At 39.4% G+C, this 27,322-nt stretch overlaps 1 protein-coding gene across 3 annotated transcripts in view; it reads right to left on the bottom strand.

Annotated features, from left to right (window-relative positions):
• Positions 1-622: 622 nt before the first annotated feature.
• UROC1 (urocanate hydratase 1) overlaps positions 623-27,322 on the bottom strand; it is a 117,534-nt gene continuing 90,834 nt past the window's right edge. For 2 of the 3 annotated variants that reach the window (XM_075052652.1, XM_075052653.1), the window contains exons 10-21: positions 23,970-24,058; positions 23,427-23,489; positions 22,526-22,705; positions 20,947-21,044; positions 20,635-20,707; positions 19,120-19,241; positions 14,462-14,532; positions 13,403-13,501; positions 11,561-11,660; positions 8,609-8,690; positions 3,244-3,343; positions 624-1,167 (exon numbers count right to left, since the gene is read on the bottom strand). In XM_075052652.1, coding sequence (XP_074908753.1) covers positions 1,027-1,167; positions 3,244-3,343; positions 8,609-8,690; positions 11,561-11,660; positions 13,403-13,501; positions 14,462-14,532; positions 19,120-19,241; positions 20,635-20,707; positions 20,947-21,044; positions 22,526-22,705; positions 23,427-23,489; positions 23,970-24,058 — 1,218 coding nt within the window. In that variant the 3' untranslated portion in view covers positions 624-1,026. Of the gene's footprint in view, positions 1,168-3,243; positions 3,344-8,608; positions 8,691-11,560; positions 11,661-13,402; positions 13,502-14,461; positions 14,533-19,119; positions 19,242-20,634; positions 20,708-20,946; positions 21,045-22,525; positions 22,706-23,426; positions 23,490-23,969; positions 24,059-27,322 lie in introns of all 3 variants that reach the window. The other variant, XM_075052651.1, reaches the window with a different exon arrangement.

The raw sequence follows: 27,322 nt of genomic DNA, 5'->3' as shown, positions 1-27,322 counted from the left end.
AGTCTGCATGATCATTTTGTTACAATGCTTTACTAATTGCACCACTCACATCCAAATGGCTGAATAGCCCATTTTTTTTCACTAAAAAGCAGCAAACAGCACTAAGGATGTAGATTTTCTGGAGGTTTCCATCCACTTAGAAGCTGCTCAAGTGCAACGGGCTTCTACAGAAGAGCAAACTCATCATTGTGAGGCAGCAAAGCGCACACAACATCAGATTCAGCAGAATGGCACCATCTCAGACTGATGCAGAATTTGGCTCACACTAATTTATCATGAGTTGTTCCATATTTTCCTAGCCTTGCTGTAAGATGTTTGGAAATGGTCTAGTACTTACTGTTCTCAGGCTTTTCCGCCCACTTACCTGGCACTGCATTCTGTTCCTGCTTGTGGTGAAAATCTTGGGTGAAAATTTCAGGGAAAAACACATGCAGGGTAGCTGCGCTTAACCAGTTACAGTTTATCTGGTGCTTCTATTGCAGTCACCAAATGCTTTTATAGCAATATAGAAAAGCTTGAGTCTAGCACATGTGATATCAGTACATCCTCCGCCAGCTGAAGAGTAAGTTTGTTTACACACCCACATGTTTGGCTACTGGATTTCATGGCTTTTTGCTGATAGCAGCAGACTCTGAATTAGAATGAAGAGTTCCAATTTCCATTCCACATTCCACATTTAATCTACCAGACCTAAGAGTCTCCTTAATTTATGAATTATCAGGAATAAGTGGATTTTTTTTTCTTCATTTAATTTTCAGGGCAAAATTCCAGTTCCTTTCCTTACAATGCATAGTTTCTTATTGCAAACATTGTTCCAAATATGTTAGTGAAGACTGTTCCTGACATCAGTGGACCTGTCACAGATAGATACAGGTTTGCCCCATTAACAAGTTAAAGGGGAAAAAAAAGAACTCACATGGAAGAGACATTTGCAAGGCTTTTATCATTTAGCCAGAGAGCAAAATAGGATATCAAGGAAGCAACTTCAAATGTATCTGCAAGGACAACACTGTGCTTGGAATACCACTAATGTTTCACGGCTTGCTCCAAGATGTTCTCGTCTACCACCTTGTGAGGGAGAGTCACCTTCAATGCAGCATTCTCTTTCATTGTTTGGCAGATCATTTCATAAGCATAGTCATTACCCGACCAGCAGCGTCTGGCAACCTGTCAGACCAGAAAATCAATGGGTGTAAAAATCTTACATTTCTCTTGCCACATCCATCTTACACAATATTTGCTCAAACCTCGGCACTCAATTTCATGACAAGAATATCTTTCAACCCTCTGCCAGTTTCTAGTTTCCTCACTGATTTTGGAAGTAATTTTTGTAATACCTACTTCATTTTTATGAGTAGTATTTGGATAGACTTGGTACATTTTCATGCAGAAACAGAACATTGGACAGATAACATTGGTACAGCCAGGTACGCTATAAACTTTACAAAATTCTCTGGCTAAAAATAATTTTGCACTCCATCCCCACTCTGTAAAACTAGGACTTGCTTTAGAGAACAGTATCATTTAAGCAATCGATGCTTTTGTAATGGGATAAATATTTAAAAATGAAAATGTCATTCAATGCATTTTCAAACTATGAAATCAAGGAGCCAAATTCTCTGCCAGCATGTAAGGATGAAACTCTACGGACAGCCAGGGAACTGGTAAACCCCTCTTCCACTCTGTGTTTTGATCTGTGTACAAGCAAGATTCCCCAGATGAAAAAAAATCAAGATTTGGCACAAAGGAAATAAGTTCTTCCTTCTATTCAATGTCTTATAAATCTCTATTACAAATTGCAAATCAGTGTCTGAAATATTTAGACTCAAAAGTGTTCAAGAAATAAAATACTTAGATTCCAATTTAGCAAAATATTTAAGCATATGATTAATATAAGGTTAATAAGTTCCCAGGATCATACCAATAACAGCTAGAAATGACCTGTCAAGTCAACAACTCAATTTCCCTGCCACTCACCTATGATTATTCCTGGCAGTATATTTTCAAAGGTACATTCCAGTTTCTTTCCAGTCTTGTATATAATATGGGTAGCATTCTCAGATTGTCCTTTTTCAACATGTGTGTGGAGGAGTGGGGCTTTTGCTTGCAATAAATCAGAGCAGCAAAAGATTTATTGGGTTTTTAATAGGCTGTCTCCGATACACAGTTCTTGTTAAAGGTTTGTCTTCATTACTCTTAATATACAAATTAATATAATTGTCCTCCTCCTTCTTCCTTAATTGTTTACTACTGTGTTATTTCAGACCTGGGACAGGGAAAATTGTTCCTTGTCCTCTTCTACCCCCAGTCATGCCAGGTCTTATGGGGAGAAAAAAAAAAATGTTTAGGTGTAAGGCAAGAAGGAATTCTGCAATTCTCTTGAGAAACAGAACAGAACAGACCATGTCAGCATTGGCAAGGAACTCTCTCAATATGTCAGGTCCTTGTGAGGTTACGTGACTGAAACACAACAGGTCTTGTCCTTTAATTGGACTGTGCATCATTATGTCCTGTTGATTTGGTTCCCTGCAAGTATTGAATCAAAACCTCTCTGCCACTTCAGAGATGGGATCCTAGTCTTAAACCCAGACAGGATCTATCTGGACACTAATGGAATTCAAAAACTCTAATGGCAGCAAGGGCTGGATGAGCTGGCACTTAAATGACAAGCCTTTCAAGACACCTAGATCTAGAAGTTAGGAATAGACAAGACTAAAGTTCATATAGTTCGCAATTGTATTATGTACGCAAATAACACCACCAACATGTCTAACAAAATTATAGTAAGCATGCTTCCCTTTCTGCTTAAAAATTAACAAAACACACACTGAGATATGTGGAAATGATTGGGCTGCGATATGTTGTAAAGTCAGAGGGGGTGGTCCTGACACTTTACAGTAAGTTCCTTACCCAAGAATTATTCAGCCTCTTCTACTGACTTAAAGTCCTTTAAAGTTGGTTGGAGAAAAAAAACCCAACCAAGCAAAACAACTCATTGACTCTAGTGGAATCAGGCGCACAGACACCCGTGTTAGAAGCAGTGAATAGAATGAGTCACTAGGCCGATTTGGACTATTTCTGGGTTACAAAAAGCCAGACTCAAAAAACTCTTGCCTGAGTGCTAATACTCCCCATTCAGTAAAAAAAAAAAATAGGAGCACTGGAACCCAAATACCTAAGTAAACATAGTCCTGGAGGCAGAAAAATATTAAAGTGAACATATATAATGAGTTTTTTTCTTACTCCATTGGAAACATCCCAGCTGAGCATCATCTTAGCCCGTTCTTCAGCCTCCTTGGACCCATCCAAGACCAGGCCAAATCCCCCATTGATCACTTCACCCCTAAAAATATAAATGTAAGAGAATTAAATCAAAATAATTCAAAGCAATCCCACAAAATTCATAGGAGTTAATTTGTTCAGTTGCACTGCAGGAAGAAGAATGAAAACATAGAAATGGTGCTGAATAAGAGACACTATCAGTGACCTTTATACCTCCATTAAAAAAAAAAAAAGGAATTTAGCAGGGCAAAGGCCTAGTTTCTTGACCTGCAGCAAACCTATTCCATCTTTCTTGTAATGCCCAGCTAGCAGTCAATATCTCCTCCAAGCAGGAATGCCAAAAACTAAGCTTGTGGTGCGTCTCCTGAAGGCTGCAGTCTGTACTGACTCTAGAAACAAATAAAGAAAGGTTAGCACTTCTGACTGACTGAAGAGTTACCAATCTCTGGGTATTTTTAAAGGTTAGGCTGTTTGTCTTTGCTACACTGGAGCCTGCCGTATAGATAGGATCGTGAGGAGGACTGTGTACTTATTGAAGCAGATGAATCTATTTATATTCTCTCGGGACAAATGAGAGAGCATAAGTATTTTATTAAAAAAGCGTTAACCACCACTTAATGCACATCTGCCTCGATCATTTCAAAAACAGTCATTCATTTTGCATGAGATACATCGATGTTTAAAGACATCAGTGCCAACTTTTCAGGAAGCAGACTTACTGGCAGAAGAAGAACAGAAATATGCTAAAACTAACAGATTATACTTGGGAGGAATACCAGTCTGCTTTTAAAAGGACAGGGAAAACACGTAGAGCTAAACGTCTTGTCTGACTTCAGAGTCTGGCCTGCTCAAGCTCCTGTTCTGTTGCATATGTTGAATAGTGGTGAATGCAGTTGAATAATTATCCATTGCTGTAAATCTATGAGAGTTCTGGCATTATAACTCAGCATCAGCAATACCTGAGAGATGGGGCATATCACAACAACACATGGTATGGGAGACTACTAATGGAGACCTCGGAGGCAGGATTTTGTCCTTTGTGTTTTTTAGTTAATATAATGAGTAAATCCATAAAATGTATGTATAATAACATCAGACATATCCATGAATCAAGCAGGAGTTAGGTCTCTTCCAGTCCAGGAAGGAATAATTTCTTACTGTGTATTTTCCAGCAGTAACTTAAGCTTCTCAGGAAATGGTGAAATGAGGCTACATCGGAGCCTCACAGACCTGAGATCTACTTCCTGAAACTAGAATTCACATCTTTTCATTTTCAATATAATGTTGGTACTTACGTGATGTTAATTCCCTTTCACTAGTTATACACACTACCTGTGTGCTAAGTAGGACCCTATCACATAGCTGAGTAAGGAACTTAGAGCTCCAGATCTCACTATCATGGTACCATTCTGTGAACACCCTCCACTTTACCATTATTAGATATATCATTATTTCAAATACATTTTCTGTTGAAAGGCACAGTTTTCTTGAGACTGACAGTTCTCACAGCAGAATGTCAGTGAATGCATCAGTTTCTCATCTTCAGCAGGAAAAATTGAAACAAAGTCATGTTTCAATTGAGATGTTTGAATATTGTAAGCTGACTCTTCAAAATAAAATGTTTACTTTTGATTGACACTATCAACACTTCTCAGCCTGGAATTTAATTCCCAGGATCTTTTTACTGCGTGAAATCTTTAATTAGTTCTGCTCTTAGTCTCATTTTGGGATGAAAACAAACATCCAAACATCTGCATTTCTTGCAAATTCTACTTTTTGAATAGCTCATGTTGTTACTGTCTTCTCCAAAAGAGGGGACCAGACTGGATGACATCATTACAAGTGTTATTGTATCAAGACCAGGGCCAGTTACTTCACCATACTCTGCTTGCTTCTGTGTATGGAGACCAAATTAGCACTGTTCTTTACTGTCAAAGTACCAAGCTAGAGTACACTTACGAACACCAATGATGCCATTGCCATGTAATTGGGTTCACAGTATAAGCACACCTCAAGACAGCCTATTGGCAATATCGGACAATAAGAAAATCAGACCTCTGGACCAGTGCTTCATAAAGATATTCTATATAGGAAGATGATGTCCTTCCAGTGGCAAAGATCCCCTCTGTGCCCAGCATCCCAAAGAGCATCTTTTGAAGCTTAGGCATGAACAGTACATTGAACAGTAAGCATCTGATCTCACTTGCACTCCATAAATTTAGAGCCTCTCCGTCGATTTCCATGGAGTTACTCCAGTGTAAATCAGAATCACTCATCAGAATCTGTCCTACTGTCTAAAAATCACTCATAAATTAAATACCAATGTTTGTTAGGATGGATTTTCTAGCAAACCTTCTCACTTTTAAAGAGGAGCTCTCTGCCTTCATTAGCATTGGGTCACATTTTCAGGTAATTAAAGAAACATGTGGCATTTTGACCTAAGCTACCTCCTATAATTTCCAGATGTCTCCTTCTAAGGTGATCAAAGAAAACAAGGCCTCTCTCACAATCAAGATGTCACACTGTCAACGGTGCAGTTCGATTCTTAAATTGCTTCTGCCTTTTTGTTACTACAGGTTACTCAGGCTCCATACTAATATACATTCTTCTGCAAATAAACAGGCAGAAAGAAATGAATAACATTCATTTGCTGTAATTATAGTCAAGAGTATGTTAATCTTAAGTCTCTCAAACAGCACATGTGATGCAGATTCCAGCTAAATAAATATTAATCCTGCTTTTTCTGTTTGTCCCACAAAGCTATAGCACAGAAAAATCAAAGCAGAAAAAAGGCACTTCTCTAATCTCGTAGGGAAGACAGGGCAGATCTGTCAGCAGTTCCAGGCAAGCCCAGCCTCTTGCAGGGAGTACTGGTAGCTGAACACAGTGCAATTGCCATTTCTGAACCCCCTGAACAGAAACTTGCCAATGACAACTTGATTTTTCTCTAATCATGTGCATATTTGTTTATATATAAGCTTCCACGTGCACTTTCACATTTCCAAATCAGCTGATGACAAGAAGATTTTATCAGGCACACGGAGATTTCTTTACAGCAAAGTCAGCTGAATTTTTAGCTCTCTAGAGAAAAACAGGGTCCTAAAACCTAAAGGCATCTATCTCTTCCAGGCAAAGAAAGTAGTTTGTTATGGTTGGGGGTTTGTTTTGCTTCTTTTACCACCTTTAAATTATTCCTCTCTTTCTCCTTAGAAGGCAAAAGAGTGCAGCACTTGAACTCACCAGGGTGGTGCCATGATTAGTTAAGCCGAGCAGAACCACCTGTCATGCCATGGCTTTCGGGGGCTCTCCAGACCACCGCGTCTAATGACACGACATTGTTACCACATCCGAGTCTCAGCATGGTGGCTTATTAAGGCTCGTGCAGAGACAGGCCTAATTTTCAGGCTTCTCATTCTTCACTGAAGCACAGTAATTTAATCACAGAGGGCTATATGACTGCTCCCAAGAACAAAGTGAGCAGATACTGTTCCATGAGGACAAGTCACTAAAGCAGCCATAGGAAATGTCAAAAAGGATAACCAAACCCTGTTCTTCCATTTATATTTTGATTCCAGTGAATAGGCACATGCTAATTTTCTGATGCATTACAGAATTGACAGCACCTCTGCTCTGCCTTGGGGAAGAGCTTCTTTCTAATGATGTAACTCCACTTAAACAACCACGACAATATAACTGAAATTGCAGTGTGGTCAGTGCTGGTTTTCCAGAAGTAAGGGCAGTCTCGCCATTCAGCCAATCTCCCTTTGAATTGCTCAGAGGGCTAGAAATGTGCAGGAGGGATTGACCTTACAGAGACCAGAGACATAGTGAATACGATCATTTGTATCCTTTGAATTAAGCATCATCAATACACAGAACATTTGTGACCTAAACAATTATTTTAGCAATTCTAATAGTTATAATTATCATAAAAAATATTCCAAATGTTTTGCACAACTTGTAGTGGAAAGTGATTTTCTTTGTGTATATTTCATAAGCAGATATTTTAAAAGGTTAAACTCATCTAAGGCGATTCAGGCAGAACTAGTCTGCTGCTATCTCTGGAGTGTGAGACCGAGATGGCCAGAATAAGAAGATATTCTGGTACATATTTTCCATTCAGAGCTATGGAAGTTGTGAATAAAATCCTGGCCATGGTGGTTGTTATCAGTGAAATCAGTAAAGGCAAATTTTCGCTCCATGTGTCTAACCCCTCAGAAAGCTTTCTTATCCCATTGTTCGGTTTTGCTCTCAAGTACCTTCTATTCAGTAGTTACTTCACTGAAATCAAAGGAATTGGAGTACAGAAGAGGGAATTCTCCATCTGACTTGAAGGGCTATTTTCTAGATTCAGCTCATCCGGATGAGTAACAATTAAGTATCATCAAATACTCTCTGAGGATAACATCTGCTACAAGTTCTTTGGCTTGCTGTTGTTGGCATATTCCAGAGCTGGATGGAGCAGGGAAGCGGGAGGGTTCACTACAGTATTTAATAGAGGGTTGTGCCCCCTTTGTCTGGTAACACTACCAAATGAAGACATGACTGTAAATGGGAGCAGCTTTGCTGGACTATGCTGGAAACAACAAACAAGAACTTAAGGCTTTGCAGCATGTCCAGGCTCTCATTTTCCCTACACCTCTGCCAATCCGGAGTAACCTTTTAGTGGTATGTGAAGGAGATCAGTTTCCCTCTCTCTATATATTTCTTTCATTCTGCTTCTCAGTTCAGGCATTTCTCTTAGTTCTGCATCATATGTGAAGGAGGTGTCTAATCCTGTCCTTTTATCCTACCAGGCATGAGCAAAGGGAGAAAGACTGGGGGGGTTTGCTGGCACCTGAGCTGTTTTGTATCAATAACCCCTCGTTGCACTTTAGCACGTGAGCGTTTATATTGGGGTCCTAAGGTCACAGATTTAAATACAGCTTAAGGGGAAACCTAAACTTAATCCATCCACTGATACTCTGGCTGTGCATGTGTGAAGACAACTTTGGAAGCAGGATCTATTCAAAAAGACCATGGCAGACTGTCCTTGTTTGGCAAATTAAGTTCTTCAAACTGTGCTGTGGCCAATCTCCAAAACACTTTTTCTAGACATATGGGCATTAATTAAAAAAAACCTCATACAACACCACACTTTACCATACAGTATGTCCTTTCAGCCCTTGTTTCCAAACCCATCCTTCCCATGATCATGACATTGTACTACTCCAGTAATACACACATCTTTTCTGCAGTTCCCCTCCTGTCTCTCCTCCCCACACGCCTACACAGCAGTGGTATTGGGATTCAGAGTCCAGCTTTAGAAACATAAATAAGTTCTTACCAGCCAACTCCACCACCGTTGTGCAACGCAACCCAGGTCGCTCCTCTAAATGCATCTCCTACGAAGTTTTGTACTGCCATGTCTAGGAGGAGAGGAAAGGTGTTATGGATCTGACATGCTGCATTCATTTTTTTCTGTCGTGCTGCTCACTCATTCCACTGGCACCTTGATTATGGCTGTGTGAAGGCAGTGTTGGAGGCAGGGTTTGCCCACAGCTTCTCTCACAGATATACACTGAACATCTCATTCTTGGGAGGAACAGGCAAGAGATTTTCCTCCCACTCTTTGCCCCTACACTGGAGGAAGCAAATACCAGTTTCACACTGTAGTTTGTGAGGACTCTTGTGTTTTCTGCATTTGTGATCCAATTCAAGCAGCTGAAGAACCTATCACTCCTCAGCTGGAAGATACCTTCTCAGGGTGGAGAGAAATACAAACCTCCCCTTTGGGATGCCTCAGTCACGGAAGAACAGGCTGGACACATCCATATGGAGGGCTTCAAAATGGGGGGGACACCCGGAAAACTACATACCTTGCAGTTCTCAGAAGCCTGAAGTATTTTCAGATCAGACTGCAGAGTTAATTCAGCCCTATGCAGAAAGCTAGTCTAAAGCTAAGGAGTTGTGTTTTGGGAACAAAGTTGGGATGAAAGTGATACTGGCCCCGATTCTCTGGACATGGGGGAATTTTATCCTGAACATAAGTGCTGAAATCACGTAGGAGTTTTTTGTTTTTTTTTTTAAAAGGAAAATAATTTATCAGACAAATGTAATTTGACTAATGTCAAATGCATGATTTCCATTGAAATGTTCACTAGAATTTTGTATATTCACTACAATTTGTGCTAACGCATATACCCAGAGAGGTGGAAAGAGGTACACACAGAGGATAACAGGGTAAAATTTACTGAAAATGTTTGTCCAGATTTAATTCAGGACAGATTTAATAGGTCATTTGCTGTGGTTTTAACAGCAAAAAATAAGAGACAAACAGCAATTTCCCCACCAGCCACATTTGCAGGCCCACAGTTGTTACATGTCTGATGGAAAAATTAGTTTACTTGAGCACTAATCTATGTTAAACCCTGTCAAAAGCCCCATTATTGCATCTTTTATCTGGCGTTATGTCACTTTAATAACCCAATTATCATAATTACAGTGCTGTCAAGAGGGAATGGGAGAGATCAAAATCCCCATATTCTAAAATGTACAGATTTTGTCCTCAGCCACTAGCATGATAAGAGTGGAGGCTGGACAAAGAGCATGGCAAGTGGACTAACAATGTAATAATGTGCTGCTCCTTGGCTTCGATAAAGGTCACTAACTGTGCAAATGTCTGTGCTGAAATACACTTTGCAGAGCCGCAATGACCCATGTTTGCCAAGAATCAGGCTGAAGTACTTACTTGTAAAGCAAAATGAGACAGGCAAACACTCTGGAAAATTCCTGTGTGCTGGAGAGGAGCCAGTTTCACCTGAACTAGCTCAAATGTTAAAACAACAGGAAAGAAGGGAGAGAGGAAGACCTAAGATGTTCTTTTATTACCTCCAGAGGCTCATCTGGTAAAACAGATTTAGGCCTGGCTTCAAAGACCAGTGAAATCAGTGGTCAACAGGCTTTAGATAAACCCTTGGAGAAGGTAAATGGTTCATGTAAATCATAAAATGCAAAGAAAAACACAGCATGATGAGCAACGGGGTTTAGCAAGCCTTGTTTCTATTGCCCTCTTCTGAGGGCATTGCCTGAGGTTTACTTATGTTGCTAAGCCCTGTGGTGGAGACATTACTTTGGATTGCTGTTCTCTCTGCAGCTGCACCATTTTCTCACAGCTTGTCAGAACCAAACATTATGCAAGACATCTATCCATCTGGCCTATTAGAACTAGCCAACATACTCAAAAAGTGTTGAAGTGGGGCTGATAGACACAGCTAAAAGCCTCATTTCATCAGGAAATTGAGTTAAGATAGCAGGGAACTTTTCTCCTATAAATTGAGCCATAATTTGGTTCTATTATGAATTCCCATAATGGAAGTAATTCAATATGCTCAGCTACCTCTATCATAATTTCTCCTCCTACAGCAGCTTGTATCCTCCAATCTCACACCACTTCGTGACTGTCAGTTCATGACATGTGGAAACACTACTGGGCTAAAGCTATTATCATAATTTCCACTTTATGGATGGAAAATTGAGGAAGATTTAGGTTAAAAATTGCTTAGTGCTTCACTTGTTTTTTCACGTCTCCAATCTGATATTTCTTGGGTTTATTTCTCTAAAGCATCATTTCACAAACTTAAAAGCAGAGTCTGGTTAGCTCAGGTCAGGTGTGCAGAATTAAAGGCTCCTTTTGTATAGCAAACCTACATGATTTGCCCACAGTCACACTGTAAGTGAGCAACAAGGCTTGGAGTCTAATCCAGAACGCCTGACTTCCATTCTTAAGCTTTTACTATCAGAGTATGTTCCCTTATGAATAAAAAGTTTCTTTCAGAAACTCCAGACTGTTTTCTTGAGTCTTCAGGCAATGAAATGATCACAGCTGTGAATCTTTTTGCTTTAAGCAAAATACCATTACAGACCTGATTTTGATCTTGTGGATCCCAAGGAAATACAGCTGTAATTCTGCTCAAATCACCTCTTTGAAACAGTGAGGTGCAAAATGAAAATCAAACAGGAGATGCAGTCCTCTGAGACAGACTGCTCTCCATTTACATTCAGGTAAATCTGGTGCATCTTCATTGAATTTTCAGCATTGTTCTGGACCTCTCTTATTTAACTAGCTCCACATTCATGTCTGTATCACTTAAATCCCACCAAGCTTCTCAGGAATTCTGATTAACTGGGATTAAAGGGTTAAACAAAAACATTTTTTAAATGTTGCATAAAAAACAGTTTCTCTTTTAAAGCAATTTCCTTGTTTGCCCGGACAGAAAGCCTCAGCTGCTCTGCTGACCTGCGCAAAAGGCTGATCCATCATAAATGTTTGACGTTTCTCTGTAAGGACTGTCGGTCCCACTCACATCATGGTGATCTCGGCTGAGGACTACTGGAGCCTGCAAAAAGCCAAGGACAAGAAAATGGAATCCTTCATGGACTGTCAACGCTACTGAGAATCATCATTTGCTGAATTCAATTCTGTCTTAAGTAATTTAAAACCTCAGCTTTGCCTCCTCTCCTAAGCAACCTGAAACACCTTCTCTGCCTGTTATTCTTTATAAAACAGTTGTTCACATACTGTTCATGAAAGCCACCATCCTTTCATAAATAAGAACAAGAGCTTGTTTTTATGCCAATAGCATCCTCAAAGGAGAGCAGGGAGATGAGAGGAAGCAGTAAGGTTATTTCATCTGAACATTTCTTTGCTGAAATTTCAAAGACATTTCAGTATGCAAAAATCTTCTTTCAAAAATAGTTCTTGTTTGCTGTTGAAAATGAAAACTAACAGTAAGAAGTTTTACACTTTTTCATTCTTTTGGGAGATGTCAAAACTAAAAATAAGTTAGCAATGAATATCAGTGATTTCATACAGCTCAAACAAGTCCATTCTTGATCTGGAATTTAACTGACAGTATGAATCTAGACCAACTTGCAGGTCTTCGTTATAATTTGCCATGCACAGGGTTTATATAAGAATAAGTCACTCTTGGCATGGTGTGGTCTGGAATAGCTGGCTCTGTTTTATGCTGGCAGTGAATTAGAAAATCATTGAAAATAGACATGAGCATCCAGCTTGCAAGAGGAGGAATGGAGATTTGCAGAAACAAAAAAAGGACGCAACAAAATCCGAAGGGCCTGGGAGTCTGACCTTGTCAGTCATAGCTCCAAGTGAGTGCTCTGTCTGGTCAGGTTTATTTTTTGAGTCTAGCTTGCAGTGACGTTCATTTTGAATCCTGAGAAGGTCAACAGCATTTGAAATATTTTAAAAAACATATTCTGAGTAACAAAAACCAGACCGTTCCTAGCTGGAATCCATTCTAAGTTTTACTTCAGTTTGCTCCTTTAAAAAGGGTAATTGTAGTTCAGCTATAAAAGAGATGGAGATGAATGAATGACAATGCCTTGGTCTGATGCTGCTGTACACACAGCAAATAATGGGTGTAATTACTGAGTGGTGCCTTCAGGATTTTGTTCCCCCCAGGATGTCACATTCTACATCAACCTACAATACTCATGAAGAACTTAGAAAATCCATATCCAATCTTGCCCGTAGTACGTACTTTTACGACCACCACATATGGTCAGTGGGATTTTACCCAGACAACTAAGATATGACTCATTATGCACTAGAGGTGCAGCGTCAAGCCTAATGATTTTCTTCATTCACATATGCAATGCAAATGAAAATTGACTGCAGAGCTGGCTGTAGCCATAATATGGCTGAAAGTGAGGGATAGAGGGTAAGAAGCACTGGGGAGTGGTACAGTCTCTTGTTACTTTTAATGTTTGGGGCACTGCTAAGGAGTTACAGTCCCTGCCTTGTATTTTCAATAAATCACAGCATGATATGTTGTGCTTGTAGATGCCCAAATAGAAAATAAGGCAGATTCCCAACATGAAATAAAAGGTAGCATATTTCAGAAAGTTTCTAAACTCATCTCTCTTCTATTATGTATTGCAATAGTGGTGACAGGCAGAGGAGGACTGAGCTCTAATACATGCTAACAGAATACTGGTCCCATGTAAACAGCAGGCACTTCTGCTCCTACTGGTTGAAGCTTTCTTCTTTCCCACCTGCCACCCCTGTCTCAGATATTAAACACAATTACCAGACCATATCAAGACAAAAAAGACAAACCTTAATCCTTCCTTCGGAAATTGCTCGATTAATAGCCACGGCTATAGACACACGACCCCTCTGATCAGAATACAAGATTCTAGCTTGAGAGCCAACAACCTGGAAAACAAAAATGCCAGAGTGATAAGGTTCTCTGTGCAACTGGCTTATCTTCAGGCTCCAGATAAATGGAGTCACAGGAGTGACCCCTTCCCTTCTGTAGGAGAAAGTGCAGATTATTTCTTTGTCAACATCCAGCTTCCAGAAAAAAAGAAATTAAAATCCCTCTTTGAACTGAGTTTTATCTCCACTCACACAATCAGTGAGATGTATTTCTGTATTCAGCTGCTACTGTCCAATAAATCCCACTTTTTAAATCAACCTGATTGCTAGGCTGTAATCCCCCTATCAACAAATCCCTTATCAACAGCTGAGAAGCAGAGGTTTGGAACTGGCAATGGTGGGCTGGAAGAGAAGAGAAATATGGAGATGAATAATGGCAAAGAACATCTGTCCTGCACAGCTATGCTCTTCTCCAGCTTTTACCCCACAGACCAATCTGGCTTCCAGAAGAGCACATATGAGCCCTACAGTGTTACCGGTTAGCTTCACAGGGAGATCCTGCCCTAAAAGAAAAACGAAGGACGCTTCACTGGCATTCTGCTTCCCACAACACAAAAGGATGGCAGTTCTTTGGCCTCATCTGTTTTGAAAAGGGTACTGGGAACTGCAGTCCTGAAAAGGTTGGGCCAAAGCAATGACAAGAGGAACAATTTGAATAGCGGTCTGAAAGAAAGGTAGTTACAAATGAGGTGGAGGATGAATCATTTACATGTTTCACTCCACATATAAGACTAGATATTGCTGGATTATTTGAACATTTCCAGATGAGGAAGTGAAGGGACAGAACTGTTTCAGCTCACCCTAAAACCCTGCTGCAGAGAGAGGTTTAAGTTATCAGCCCCGCGAATTACGGCCAGTGTTTTCATTCATGCCCATTCCTGCTTTTCACTCCGGCATTCAAAAACTGCATTCTGGACCAGGAGAGCTCACATGTGCTGAAGGAGGTTGTGCACTTACCAAGTTGTGCCTGCCAGCTTCCCGAATCCAGCGGATGTTGTCATGGTACTGCTGCTTCACAGATGTGCTCACTTGCAAGAGAAAGCAAGCAAGAAAAGAGGTTTTGAAAATGAATGCAATATGCTCTGAATTTAATTTAATTCATCTGACAGCACTAGGAAGTCAAATTCTACTCTCAGAGACAAGCACGCATATAGGAAATGCTATATAGAATCATCTGTGCAGCTGATGCAGTAACTGGTACCATATATTTAGAGGAAGGTATGAGATGTCGCCCAGGAGACAGCTGGAACAATAACTCCCATTCAGATCTTTAGCAAATTAAATTAAACCTTGAAATATGGGTTACATGTACTGTTCATTTTTGGTCACCTGGCTTGCTGCCTACTAAATGCCAATCCCTTTCCAATCCTTTGCTAAATTAGTAGCTTTAGCAAACTCCATGACATTGGGTACTACAGTCCAGTCTTGCATCAGATAGTAAATAACTCCTTTGAGTCAGCCAGCAGAAATTCTCAGAAGCAGCTGGCAATACATACTTGAGGATAAGCTACACCAATGCTGGGATATAGATTTATAGCACAGCAGTTGCTCTACTAAATGACCCACATGAATGTTTTTATCCCAAGATAAACCTGAGGTCTGTCATCCTACAAAGTCAGGTATGTTGCCTTGCATTAATATGGAGCACAAACTGCACGGAAAAACTTATTATGGAGTAGCTACTTTATGTGCAAATCCACCCTACACCTTGTTTAGATTTATATATTGCTATCTAAGAAGATAATTTCATATAATGGTTTTATATTCTCCAGCTTCTCCTTTCATATCTGTGCCATTCCAACTCAATCAGCCAAACCAAAGAGGAGTAAAAATAAAGATATTTGAAGTGACAGTGAAATATGCATGTATCACTCAGATACATGGTGACCTCAGTACAATCAGCTGCCTCCAAAGGCACGGCACCATCTGTAGCAAGTAACAAAAGGGAGATAGGGTATGGAATGGGACAGAAGCATTGTCTTACACTTAATTTTGGGGGCTTTTAGAGTTATGCCTTTCCACACAGGCTGAGTGTGAGCTCAGATGAGGTTACAGTGGCTGAAGAAGTTACTGCCTGTAGGCTCTTTCTCTATGGGCTAAGCTACATCACATTACTTTGTCCTGAGAGACATGGTCAGCTACCAGCCTTAGCTGGCACGTGCCAACAGGTTAAGCCACAGTGACTGGCTCATGTATTGGAACTTTAAGTTATAATCATTTCTGCAGATGCCAAGATAGCATGTTCCCCATCGCTTTCCAGCTCTCACCCATTTTCATGTCAAATTATAATGTACATATAACTTATATTTGAAAGTCAGTCAAACTGGAAAATTTGCATACTGCTAACTTGAAATTGTCCCTGGTAACTGAGAAGAATGTTTAGACTACTCTTTCCACCTGGGAATATGTCAGCAGATAAGCACAGTAAAACTAGAAAAAGGAAAGAGGAAAAGGCAAGATACTCATATTTAAACCAGGTTAAACACATTGTTAAAGGGAAATGTCAAATATGCTCATTCCTGCACAGGCAGGGCTTCCATACAGAGAGCTTTAATGATCCTAAAAAGACCTGTCAGTGCTTTAGGGGTTGGCTCCAAGTGATAGCTTCTAAACTCTGCAATGAAGATTAACGTGCCACCTCTTAGCTTCGCAGGGAGCGAAAGATGAAATGTCTGCTAGTGCTGTCCTAGTAGGATTGTGCTGCCATTCAAAAGCTTTAAGGAAGCATCTTCTAGACAGTAATAGGTAGTATTCACTTAGGTTATTATAGATATTTAATGAGAGTTTACAGGAGTTACTCTAGAAAACCAAAGAGTGAATGAGTTCCTATCACTTCTATAAGCTATCTCAGAGAGTACTTACCACAGTTTATACTTCACAGGGCACAGACTTATAGAAAATATCTTACTGTCTGTTAATTCTATAAAACATATCCAGAAGAGAAGCCAGATGAGAATGCTGACTACAAGGACATATCTCAACACAGTACATCCGTCCCTCCCAGCCAGCTCCAAAAAAGCCATATTCTCTGTCCTAAACTGTGGTGTGTCCAAAGTTGGATTTCTTCTGTTATCCCTGGGGAGGTGAAGAATCCTCCCTTTTATTTAGTCTTACTTCCTGCAATTGAAAAAAATCTTACAGCTCTCTCCATGTGTCTCATTTACTAAACTGCTGCCTCCACCTCCCCACCCCAACAGGAATATGTTTTAAGTCAGGCAAGTTACTGTGTTGCTTCTGGTATTTCATGGGCCCTTGTACTTATTTAGGGTTTAAAAGATACTGGAAAGCATTGTGTACTCAGAGGAATAGTCCTCCTCAACACAGAGGTTGGCTCCCTTTGCTCTTGGGAGATTTGTATTGTTGTTATGCATCAACTCAGCCTTCAAACTACCACAGAGGATGTAAATCCAAATTACACTCCAATCATCAGTGCTGCATCTCTTGTGCAAAGGCTAACTTAAAAGCTCAGGTAGCGTGGGAATGGAAGCAGATAATAAAACCACATAGGAGTTTTGCACAGTTTGTGAGGTTTAAGTGCAAAAATTCATCTCCACAAAAGGAGAAGAATGGTTAACATTGGACTCAAGGCCAGGTTAAAAGTTTAGACTTGGAATGCAACAGACTTCAGCTCTGCGGAGTTTTCACTCAGCCTTCATAACAGATTATTTTATAAAATTCAAAGGTAGGTTCAGATTTTAGATGTATATGTGTGTGAGGAAATCCAGACCCTGGAATTTGGTCCAAGCCCAGGTCCCATAGGAAGTGGACAGCAAGTGGAATACTCAAGAACATGAATCCATGAATGGCTGTTTATTTTCTGGCCAAATTCTGTTTTTATTTCTCTTTGAAATCCTATTCCCATTGTCCTGCCAAAGTCAACAGCAAATCCAATAATAGCCTTGCCCTTAAGCCTGTTTTCACCTGTTGGGATTTTTGTAATGTTATTTTTCATTTAAATTAAGAATATACATGCAAGAGTTCAGTGCTTTTTGTCTGTGGAAGAGACTTCTCTCCCCAGCTTTACATTACCAACCATATAAACACCCACATACTGTTGTTCACACAGTAACTGATTCATTTCCTAGTTTTGCAATGCAAATCCAAAGGTCATGCTTCAGTTCAATCTGGAGAGAAGATTACTGGAGATTGCAGTACATGGCAGAAAAATTACTGCAAATTTTTGAAGGTAGATCCAGCACTATCATATTGTATTTCACCCTCCCTTCAATTAAGCCCAGGGATCAGGTTTAAAAACATGGAAGTTTCAATATCCATAGAACAGGGTAGGCACTTCTGGGTCATTGCATTATAAATGCCTCATGCTTCAGTGTTATTTCTTGAAGATGACTCCTAAGGAAAGTTTAAGAGAATAGACAGAACTGAGGACCTTGCAGGGTAAGACCCACTCTATCAATAATTCACCTCTGAGGAGGAAGAGGAGGCTGGACACCAGCCTTATGTTATAGATGGACAAGAGTAGTTTTGTTTCAAATGAGACATATCTGAATGTGGTATATCCCTTTCAGAAATACCACCCTAGATCCTTGCCATGCTAACTGTTGAGAATAGGAGAGCATTCAAAATTTTCACACTTCTGTTCATATTTCAATGATGTCTTCATGAAAGATGCAACAAATATTTCAATATTGCCAGATAAAAAATATTATGCTCTCCTCCTCATAAAATATGCTTTGGATTTGTGATCCATTTCCCTCTGATTCCTTCCTTGATTCTCATAAGCACAAAGATCCACTCTCTCTGGAAACAAAAGAGCTGAGGACTTCAGTGCTAGGGGACAATGACACTCAAGTCTTTGAGTCTGCTGTCTAGTTACTGTAAAAATAGACAAAGAAAGGGAAAAGAATAGGGCCTTCCACTGCAACCTGGCAGATTAGGATTCATATTTGCTGACATAAAATCAGCTTTGTCTCAGTTCCCATTTATAAGGAGCGGATAACAGTAATAGCCCACTTTCAGGGATATGGAACAGTGAAAGACAGTGTAATTCCTAGATACTAGAGTAGCATACAGAGCCATGCAGATATTCCAGATTGGTTCCACCAGTGAGTAGAAACAGCTGTCAATTTATTAACAAATGACAAAAAAGGAAGACCTCAAAATTGTAATCACAAATAAATGACACTGAATGGAGCACCACACCCATGAAACCTGGGTTTCTTGCCACTGATCTGCTTGCTAGCCTCTTAAAAACCTCCCTGGACCCCCATGCCTCATTCACCTCTGAGACAGGGGCAAAGCAATCTGACTCCTTTAAAAAACTCTTGGAGACCTGTTGATGAAAGATACTGTTTGCCTTAAAGTTTGAAGGTGACAAAGTACAGGAAAATCTGTAACAAATGAAAAGAAAGGCTCTTAGCCAAAATTGCAAAAATAGCTTTGGGATCAATAACCCCTCTACATGGTGTTTTTACATTTTATCTACTGGTTACACTCCTTACAGGAGCTTGGAGAACAGCAAAATTTCCTGCCCACATGGAACAGGCAAGAGACTGCTTTCTATGGTTTCAGCCAAAAGCTGACACACATTTCACAACTCTGTTTCCTTTTGTCCCCAAAAGCACCCCCAGTGATGGGGGCGTGGGTTGGTGTCTTACCTCCCTGACGTATAGAGTCTTCCAGCACAGACATGGCAATCGAGTCAGTGGTAGCAAGATCCTGTGGGTCACCTGAGGTACAAACCCAGCGGAATGGCCCAAATCCCAGGGAAAAAATGTCCCTGGGAAGAGAACATGTTTCATTAAGAGATAGTTGAAATTCTTTCCTTATTTATCCTGGCTGCTAGCAGTGCTTTTCTTTCATTAGCTGGAGACGGAAGAATTTGAAACATTTTCGATGAACTATTCTAAACAGAAGCATCAGGGACCATTAATTGAAAAATTAAACAGTGCTGTTTCACACAGCCATCAACTGGTGTATAAAAATATGGTCAGGCCAGAATTTTGATAGGAGTGCTGGGCAGTTCTATCAAACAAATGCATTGTCAAATGAATTGCAATTTTACTTTTGAGTCATCAACTATACTCTCCCTGCTGACTGGTCTTTTCATCCTTAACCCAGGCTAACTCTGAGTGCATCTACACAATCACGCAAGTGTAGGTTCTGAACAAGTGCCTGAGTCCAGACTAATTTGCTGTCCACATTGTTTACACATAATAGTAAGACACTCTTCAGCTGAGTTCCAGAAGACATCTAATCTGGTTGGTGCCTTACTCTGTTCAAGCTCTTATTCACATGGCATAGGCAAGTTAAGTATGAGTCAGAGGCAAAAGGTGTTATAGACCCCGTCCCTCAACAGATCTCCTGATATCAGTTTTTTCTACAAGCAGTATGCAGAGCTTGGCTAAGAAGTACAGTCAGCAACACAGGCTAGAAGACTGTCCTATTTCAGATGTGCTTTTAACTTCAGTGTAGACATAGACTTTGCAGCTTCGCTGCTCTGAAGAGACAAGCTCTCCATTTTTAGCACCTAGAAGAAAAGTTGCATATAGTTACAGTTTGAGGCTGTGATTTGGCTATTCTCTTGAGTAGAGCTCTTAAGGAAAATTGATGCAACAAAAGAGAAAATGCAGCTATTCATGTAAAGGAGTGAAGAGTTTTGATTTGAAAATGTTTTAGCTTACTGCTCACACATCTGATGTCTGCTTTTATAAGACGTTTTAATTCTAAAAAGGATAAAGCTTTACACCAAATTATCAAGACATGACATGCCTTTCAGGACAAAATATTAGCAAAACCTCTGCTGTCAGATTTTACTCATGTTAATCACATACAACATGCCCCTCCATATCTGGCTCTTCTTTTCCTCTGTACACAGGAAAATGCAAGGAGTAACGCTACAGAAGCCAATAGAAAACATGAGCATGATGCTTACAGCCAACAGGACATCTTCCTAAACACTACTGGGCATTAGTCCAGAGTGGAGAAAAATAAGACTAACTTTGGCATAACACCTGTGAGATCAATTTTCCTACTTCTACTATTGGCTCCTTTTCATAATTTACAGTACACTGCAAGATTTGCATTAAGTGGAATCTCTGTAGTACTCTCCCCCTAAACAGAAAGAGTCACAAGGCACTTGAATGCTTTATTCCAAACTCTCCCCAACATACCCCATGATGTGCTGAACGTAGGAAGGATAGCGGAATTCTGTTTTATTGGCTCCTCTTTTCTGAACATCAGCGCCTATAAAAGAATTTTAACAGTCAGTGACTTGATGAAGAAATACTATAAAATGTAAAACCTGGGTTCCCATGAAGGCTCTACCTCAGCCACAGAGAAGGTATGGGGTCTCAGAGAACGAGAGAGAGAGACTAAAGAGTTAGCATAACACATGGGCAACCCTATTTTACCAAAACATACAACTGGTAAGATGCATTCAGAATTGTCCTTGTTTCCATCTAACAACTCCAGGATGTACTTACCAGCCCTTTGAGCTTCCAAGAGAAAAGCATTGCCATAATCCCAAAAAAACATGCCCTTATCAGCTAGTCTGTTAATAGCAGCCACATGTCTCTTCAGACTGAAATAAAGGAGGAAACAGTTATTCTTGAGACTGACAAAATATCAAAAAGAATAATATCATGAACTCACTAAAGGCATGGGAGTAAGGAGAGACAGATGGAACTGAAAGACCTTAGAGAAATTCAGACATAAACCCATAAGATATCAATTGAGATGCTTTCAGTCTCTGTAGCACCTGTTGTCCCCAAATCTTGACAAGATTTACAGCTATTAAGGGAATTTCATTAATTAGCAGAGAGGGGACACATCTTTCAGCAAAGAAATGCATCCAGCTGTGAGGATGGAAGGTAATAACAAAAACCAGCCTACACAAAACTGCAAAACAGTTTAAGAAGTTCACAGAAAAAGTGAGGAGAGATAGAACTGAAAATGGCTACACATCACCTTTCTGGCCTCTCCCTTGGCCAAAACAACCCAATTTTTCCTTTGTTTCCAACAGTGGATCATACCCCAGAACTGCTTTCTTAATGTCCACTTAACATTATCTAGTTCTAATTTCAATGCATAGTTGCATATGGAGTTGTATGTGTATAGGTGTAACCTCTTGGAACTCTAGAGAGGTAAATCCATGCCTAACAAGTGAAATTGGATTTTTTTAGCTCATGCCTAGCTTGTTAGAAATTAGTCCCTCCCAGAAATTTACCTGTTACCTTTGTCTTACAGTAGTATGATACAGAATTGGGAAACTGGAAAGGTCCTTGTAGTCCCTCATACAAAGTCAAATAGTTATATACCCATATTCTACCTTCTACTGGAAAAAGGTCTCCAGCAGGAATGTTCAAGATGAACAAAACCAGAGTAGAAGCCATAAAGTCTCAAAAGTACCAGTTGAGAACAACAGTACAGCTTGCTGCCTCCATTCCACAGTTCTTTATTTATATATAAATTATGCCAAATTGCTCCCTTTATAATGTCCAATTCCAATTTCACTTGCAAAGCTGTAAATCAGGAGTAGCTTCCCAAAATCAAGATGCTAAACAGAACTTACAGTTGCAGCAAGCTGGGAGGAGTGACAGGGAGATTGTCACCTCCTTATATCCTTCCCTAAAAAACCATTCCTGGCCATAGCTGGAAGCACAGTAGGCTAGATAGACTTCCTGGCTTATCCATTGGGTTTTTATGCTATATTCAGTGAACCTAAACCAACTGGTAGAATAAGTGGAATTGTACTTATTGTCCCAGATTTTTAAAATCTAATGCAATTTAGGAATTTATAGCAGTGAAATAAATCATTAGTGTTCAGACCTCTGATCTTCTACACTAGTGACTACTCCTAAAATGGTGGGAAAGTGCTGGCTGCTAGATTCCGAGTGACAGCTGTGTAAGTACAAAGTTGGGAGTTATTAGTACTGTAGCTCTAGCCCAAATTTCTACTGAAATATCAAAGAACAGAAACTTCTTGCAAGACAGACAAAAATCTGATCACTTGCAGAGCAACTAAGCTTAAAGTTTAAAAACATGTATCGCCAAAACTTTTACCTCTCTTGTACCAGGGTCCGGAACTTCCCTGGATTGGTGGAAAGGAGCTGCTTTGCTTCCTCAAAGCCAAGCTGTACTGGATAGTATCCCCCGCTGAATGGGTTATGACATGAAGTTTGGTCAGACCCCAGATCAACTAGCAGCTCTCCTGTTGTGTCCAACTCATATACGAGCCTCTCCCTGGGGAAGACAATGAATAAATGAGTGTTTGAACAGAAGCTGTCATTTCACATTCTAGCTCCTCTTTCAGGTGAACTTCTGCCATCCCAAGAGGTTGTTTATAAAGGTATGCCCTTGGCAGGCTGAATCTTTGTTTTAGCAGTCAGGAGGTGGGAAATGATGGTGATGAAGATTTAGGTGCAACTTTTATACTTCACATTTACATGTGCAGGAATGCTGATAGATGAGTCAGATACCAGTATGACATACCAGTCTTATTGGTCAGTCTCAACCCTTGATATATGGTGTGACAGTAAGATGTACCATTGGATAAAGCCTCAAGAGTACCAGAATTTCCATCCATCATCTGATTATTTTTATTCAATCAATGCCTCATACTTCTATTCTTATGAAGTAAAAAAAAATTTCTTGCTATCCAATTAGCAAAAAGTTAGAAGGAAAGTGATACATTCTTTCTTCATCCAAGGAAGACTCGTAGGGATTTCTTTCCCTAAGAAATTCATTGTTCCATAAGGAAAGGAGAAGGTGCATGGGAAACAAATGAGAGCTGGCACACAAGGTTGAAGACCCCTCTTTTGACAATACAGTTTTTCATGAGCATCTAGAGTAATGAACTCAGCACTAGGTTTAATGTCTCTTCTCTTCCAAGTTTGGGAAATAATTCCAGGTTGACTAACAAGCAAGAGCATTAATATATCCATTATCCATATATACTACTTACCACAGATCTACCACATTCCCATGGTAACCCAAACTAAGGGCAATTTTATTCTTTCTTGCATCTCTAGAATAGATTAAAAACATTGGTTGAAGAAAATGCACCTCATGTAGTTTCATCTTGCAATGTACAAATCACAGAGTCAATCCCAGCAAAAAAGTCTATGTGGGGTTTCCAACACTCATCTAGGCAACAGATCTTTCAACCTATATGTAACTGCTAATCACTGATTCCAGAAAGCTTGAGTGATGCTTCAAGTGTAACATTATTTGTAGTTGCTTTATGCAAATTCATGAAGCTGAATGAAGACACATTTAACATATATAAATGATATGAAGCATTGGTAGTGGCTTGCATAAGCATTGATAGTCACTAATAATGACTGCTGCTGTTTGGAAGGATGGATTCAAATTCAAAAGCAGACCTAGAATAAGAGGTGTCCCTCAACCCCTTCTGTATGTACACTAAAATGGCACAGTGCAGAAAGATGTAAAGTGATGATTAGGAAGCAGAGATAAACTCACTGAATTACATTACAAGTCATACCTAAGGCGAGCAATGCAATGGTCCAGGTTGTTAGAGATTTCCATCAGCCACCCCTGTTTGTGACGTTTCAAAAGTGCTGCTTCATCAACCTAAGAGAAGTAGTAGGTATCTTAAAACTCCTGTTTCCCCTATCCAGTCACTTTTACCTTTAGTTTTTCAATTAGCCTGCAAGAAAGAGTAGCAAATAGGTAAAGGGAATAGCCTTGCCTTGGCCTTAAGAACATGGAGTGATTGTTCAAATACTTATTTTTCACCTCTGATTTTTTTAAACTTTCTGTTCTCTTTTACTCCAGGCTCAAAGCAAGAAAAAAAAGACTTTTTGATACATCACTCCCCAAAATATTTTACAAACCAAAAATTATCATTAAAATTGTACAAGAGGTAATATTTTCCCACGAATTTTAATTATTCTTATTGTTTCTTTTCATGATTATATTGAAAAAATGAAAGCCAAAATGTATTTTTAAAATCTGGCTATTTTCTGTGAAAATAAAATTTCTATTTAATTAAGGAAATATTTTCTTTGATCATCTCGGAGATTGACATTTCTGCCAGACTGCTCAGGATGAAGCAATCGTTTGCTGAATAAAATTGACCCTCACTTTTGTTCTTTGACTGCTGGTTGAAAATCTCAACCAAATATGGAAAAGAAAAGAGGAAAGCATTTTCTTGTCCCAGCTGGCTAATGCTTCTGAAAAATGTAATGGGTCAAAATAAAACTACGTCTTTAATTCCCTCTTGTTTGAGCTTTGAAGATCCAAACAAGCTCAATCCCAAATTTGTACTCTCTTCTGGGCTTAGCTTCTGTGTGTGTCAGTGTGTATATGCATGAGACAGCTGGATAAAAATATAAACGGATAGACAAACTGTGGAGGCTTTGGCACAGATTCCGTATTAATGGTTCAATGTACAAACCTGCACATCATTAATACTTTTATAATGAGCTATCAGTGGCATAAAGCAAGTGGCAAAATTAATTCAAGCCAATTTTTGGTGGTAGCAACGGATTTAAAACACCCACAGTGGTGTGTATGCATAAGAACACATGACATGAGTATCTTCTAGTATTTCATTAAAGCATTTTTACTTCTCTGTAATCCACCCCCATCACTTTCATTCTATTATTTCTCATTAACAAAGTATTTATATGTAAATTAAATAAGTTCTGTATTCAGGTGTCGCTTGAACACCAGGAAACCTTTTCTTTCCTAATTATTCCTAGCATGAGAAACCTTCTATCATTTCCCACATCAGTAATAAAGACTATCCTTCCGAAACCCCAGAGTATGACAATATCAGTGTCACTGCCAGTGGAATTATTCAATAAAGTCAGGTGCCATGAGGGACAGCTTCTTTGGGAGTTATTTAAATCAGCACAGGAGGAAAGATACTAAATGGTCTGTATGAATTACAGAAATCGGGTTCATTTAAATCTCAGCATAACACGGATCAGATCTATTTAAATCTGTTTCCACATCCTACATATTTTACTTCAACCCTCTCTGACAGTCTTAGTCTTTCACGGACTTGCTAGCATACTCAAGAAAATGAGCTTCCTTTGAACCACACTTTCGAAAATATGCTCAGTTTTTTGATCAGCATCTCAGTAGTTTAAAAAAATTCCAAACATGATGAGCTAATGTCACCTCCAGTGTAACCCTAGAGAGCTTAGTGCAGCTCACAGGAGATGGTCTGGCCCTTCACATAACTATTTCATAAAATTACAATCTGCTTCGTGTCAAACAGAAGAGGTAAAAGACTTGCACCATTAATCCCTTCTGTCTGAGCTTCGGAAGCCCTGGCTGACAAAATGACATCTCTTGCACAATTCATCAATGTAATTTGCATAAATAGTTCCTTAAATAAAAAATATGTACATATATATAGCTATCCACATGTGCTCCTGAGACTCATTTCCGACAAGGATCATCTCACAGGAGATAAAAACCAGGCGATATTCAGTCTCCTGAACAAAATCATCTGCAGCCGTAGAGATGAAAAGGACAAAGGATTGCTGTGAATAGCATTCACTGGAATCTTTCCTTTGTGTTCTAGCATTTGAAAGATCCTGATGACAGGGTAGAAGTCTGAATAAATATAATTTATTCAATAATAAATTGAATAAGTTTATTTCATCTGCAGGGAGTACCTGATGAGACCTCAAGTACATGCAAAACTCATGTGCTAACAAAACCACTTTTGCACCATCATTGCAAAACTGATGAAACCCCAACCTTCTATGAATAAGACCAGAGAAGGTCAGATTTACTGCATGCCACATGGGCAGTCTGACTCATTATGTTTTGAAGTTTAATTATAATTACCATCGGTCAGATTGCAATATTCTTACCCTTTTCATTGTAGTAAGTGACATGCCCATAGCAGAGGTCTGCCAGCTAATTCTCTCTATAAATTACTTTGACTGAGAAGGCTAAACTCCCACTCCAGTCAGCTGCAACTAGAGTTCAGTTCTCAAAAATCTCTCTTCCTCTGGAGCAGTAATGAGCTTATCACCTTCAGATAGTCAAAAGAGCTCAATGCACTTTGGTCAGTCCTGTATCTGCTCCACCAAGAATGTTTTCCCAGTGGATTTAATTCAAAGGTAATCATGAGGAAAGAAATGCATGGAAATGTTTATTGTTTCTCAATAGTCAATATCATTAAATATATTTACTACCATTTTCACAGACTTGCAGAGCAACATTTTCTGTTAAAAATAGTTGCAGTGTTTCTGTAGTCCATCCTTCCATCTGATTTGTTAGAACAGAACACTATGATAAGCATAACAGCTGAAAAATGCAGGTGTTAGGAGAACCTAATGTTACTTTGTCATACCAAAATGTATTTCACTCAAAACTTACAGGCATCTGTACTCACCAAAATTATGATGTTGGTGTTCTGTATTATATATGATACTTAAGGATATCTGTGGATCCAGTGGATCCTATCATACACTATTCTGATTGCTTGGATATTAGCTGTCTTTGATTCACAGATCATTATTAGATTCTCTTTGTGTATGGGAGGAAATAGCTGGGCTATTTTAATGTATTTGGAACAGAGAAACATTACATCAGGAAGAAAGACTCTACAAAGAATATATCCTGTGGCTGATCTTCAGGGAACAGGGAAAATGGTACTACAGAACTTCTCCCCCATCAGCATTTTCCCTTAGCAGAACTTATCTTCATTGTCTACAAACTGGGATTCTCATAATTGTTTGTAATTAGCTTCACCATCTTCATACTGAAGCCAACTTTAAAGTTGCCAATTTTACAAAATCCCATTGTCTTCAAGGAATCACAACACCAAATAACTTTGTTAGTCCCAACCTTAATGAGTGAATCATACCA

The sequence above is a fragment of the Buteo buteo genome, chromosome 21 (genome assembly GCF_964188355.1).
Source record: "Buteo buteo chromosome 21, bButBut1.hap1.1, whole genome shotgun sequence".
Taxonomy (NCBI): Eukaryota; Metazoa; Chordata; class Aves; order Accipitriformes; family Accipitridae; genus Buteo; species Buteo buteo.
Note: the sequence above shows the minus strand (reverse complement) of the source record. Positions and strands in the feature narration are given on the sequence as shown.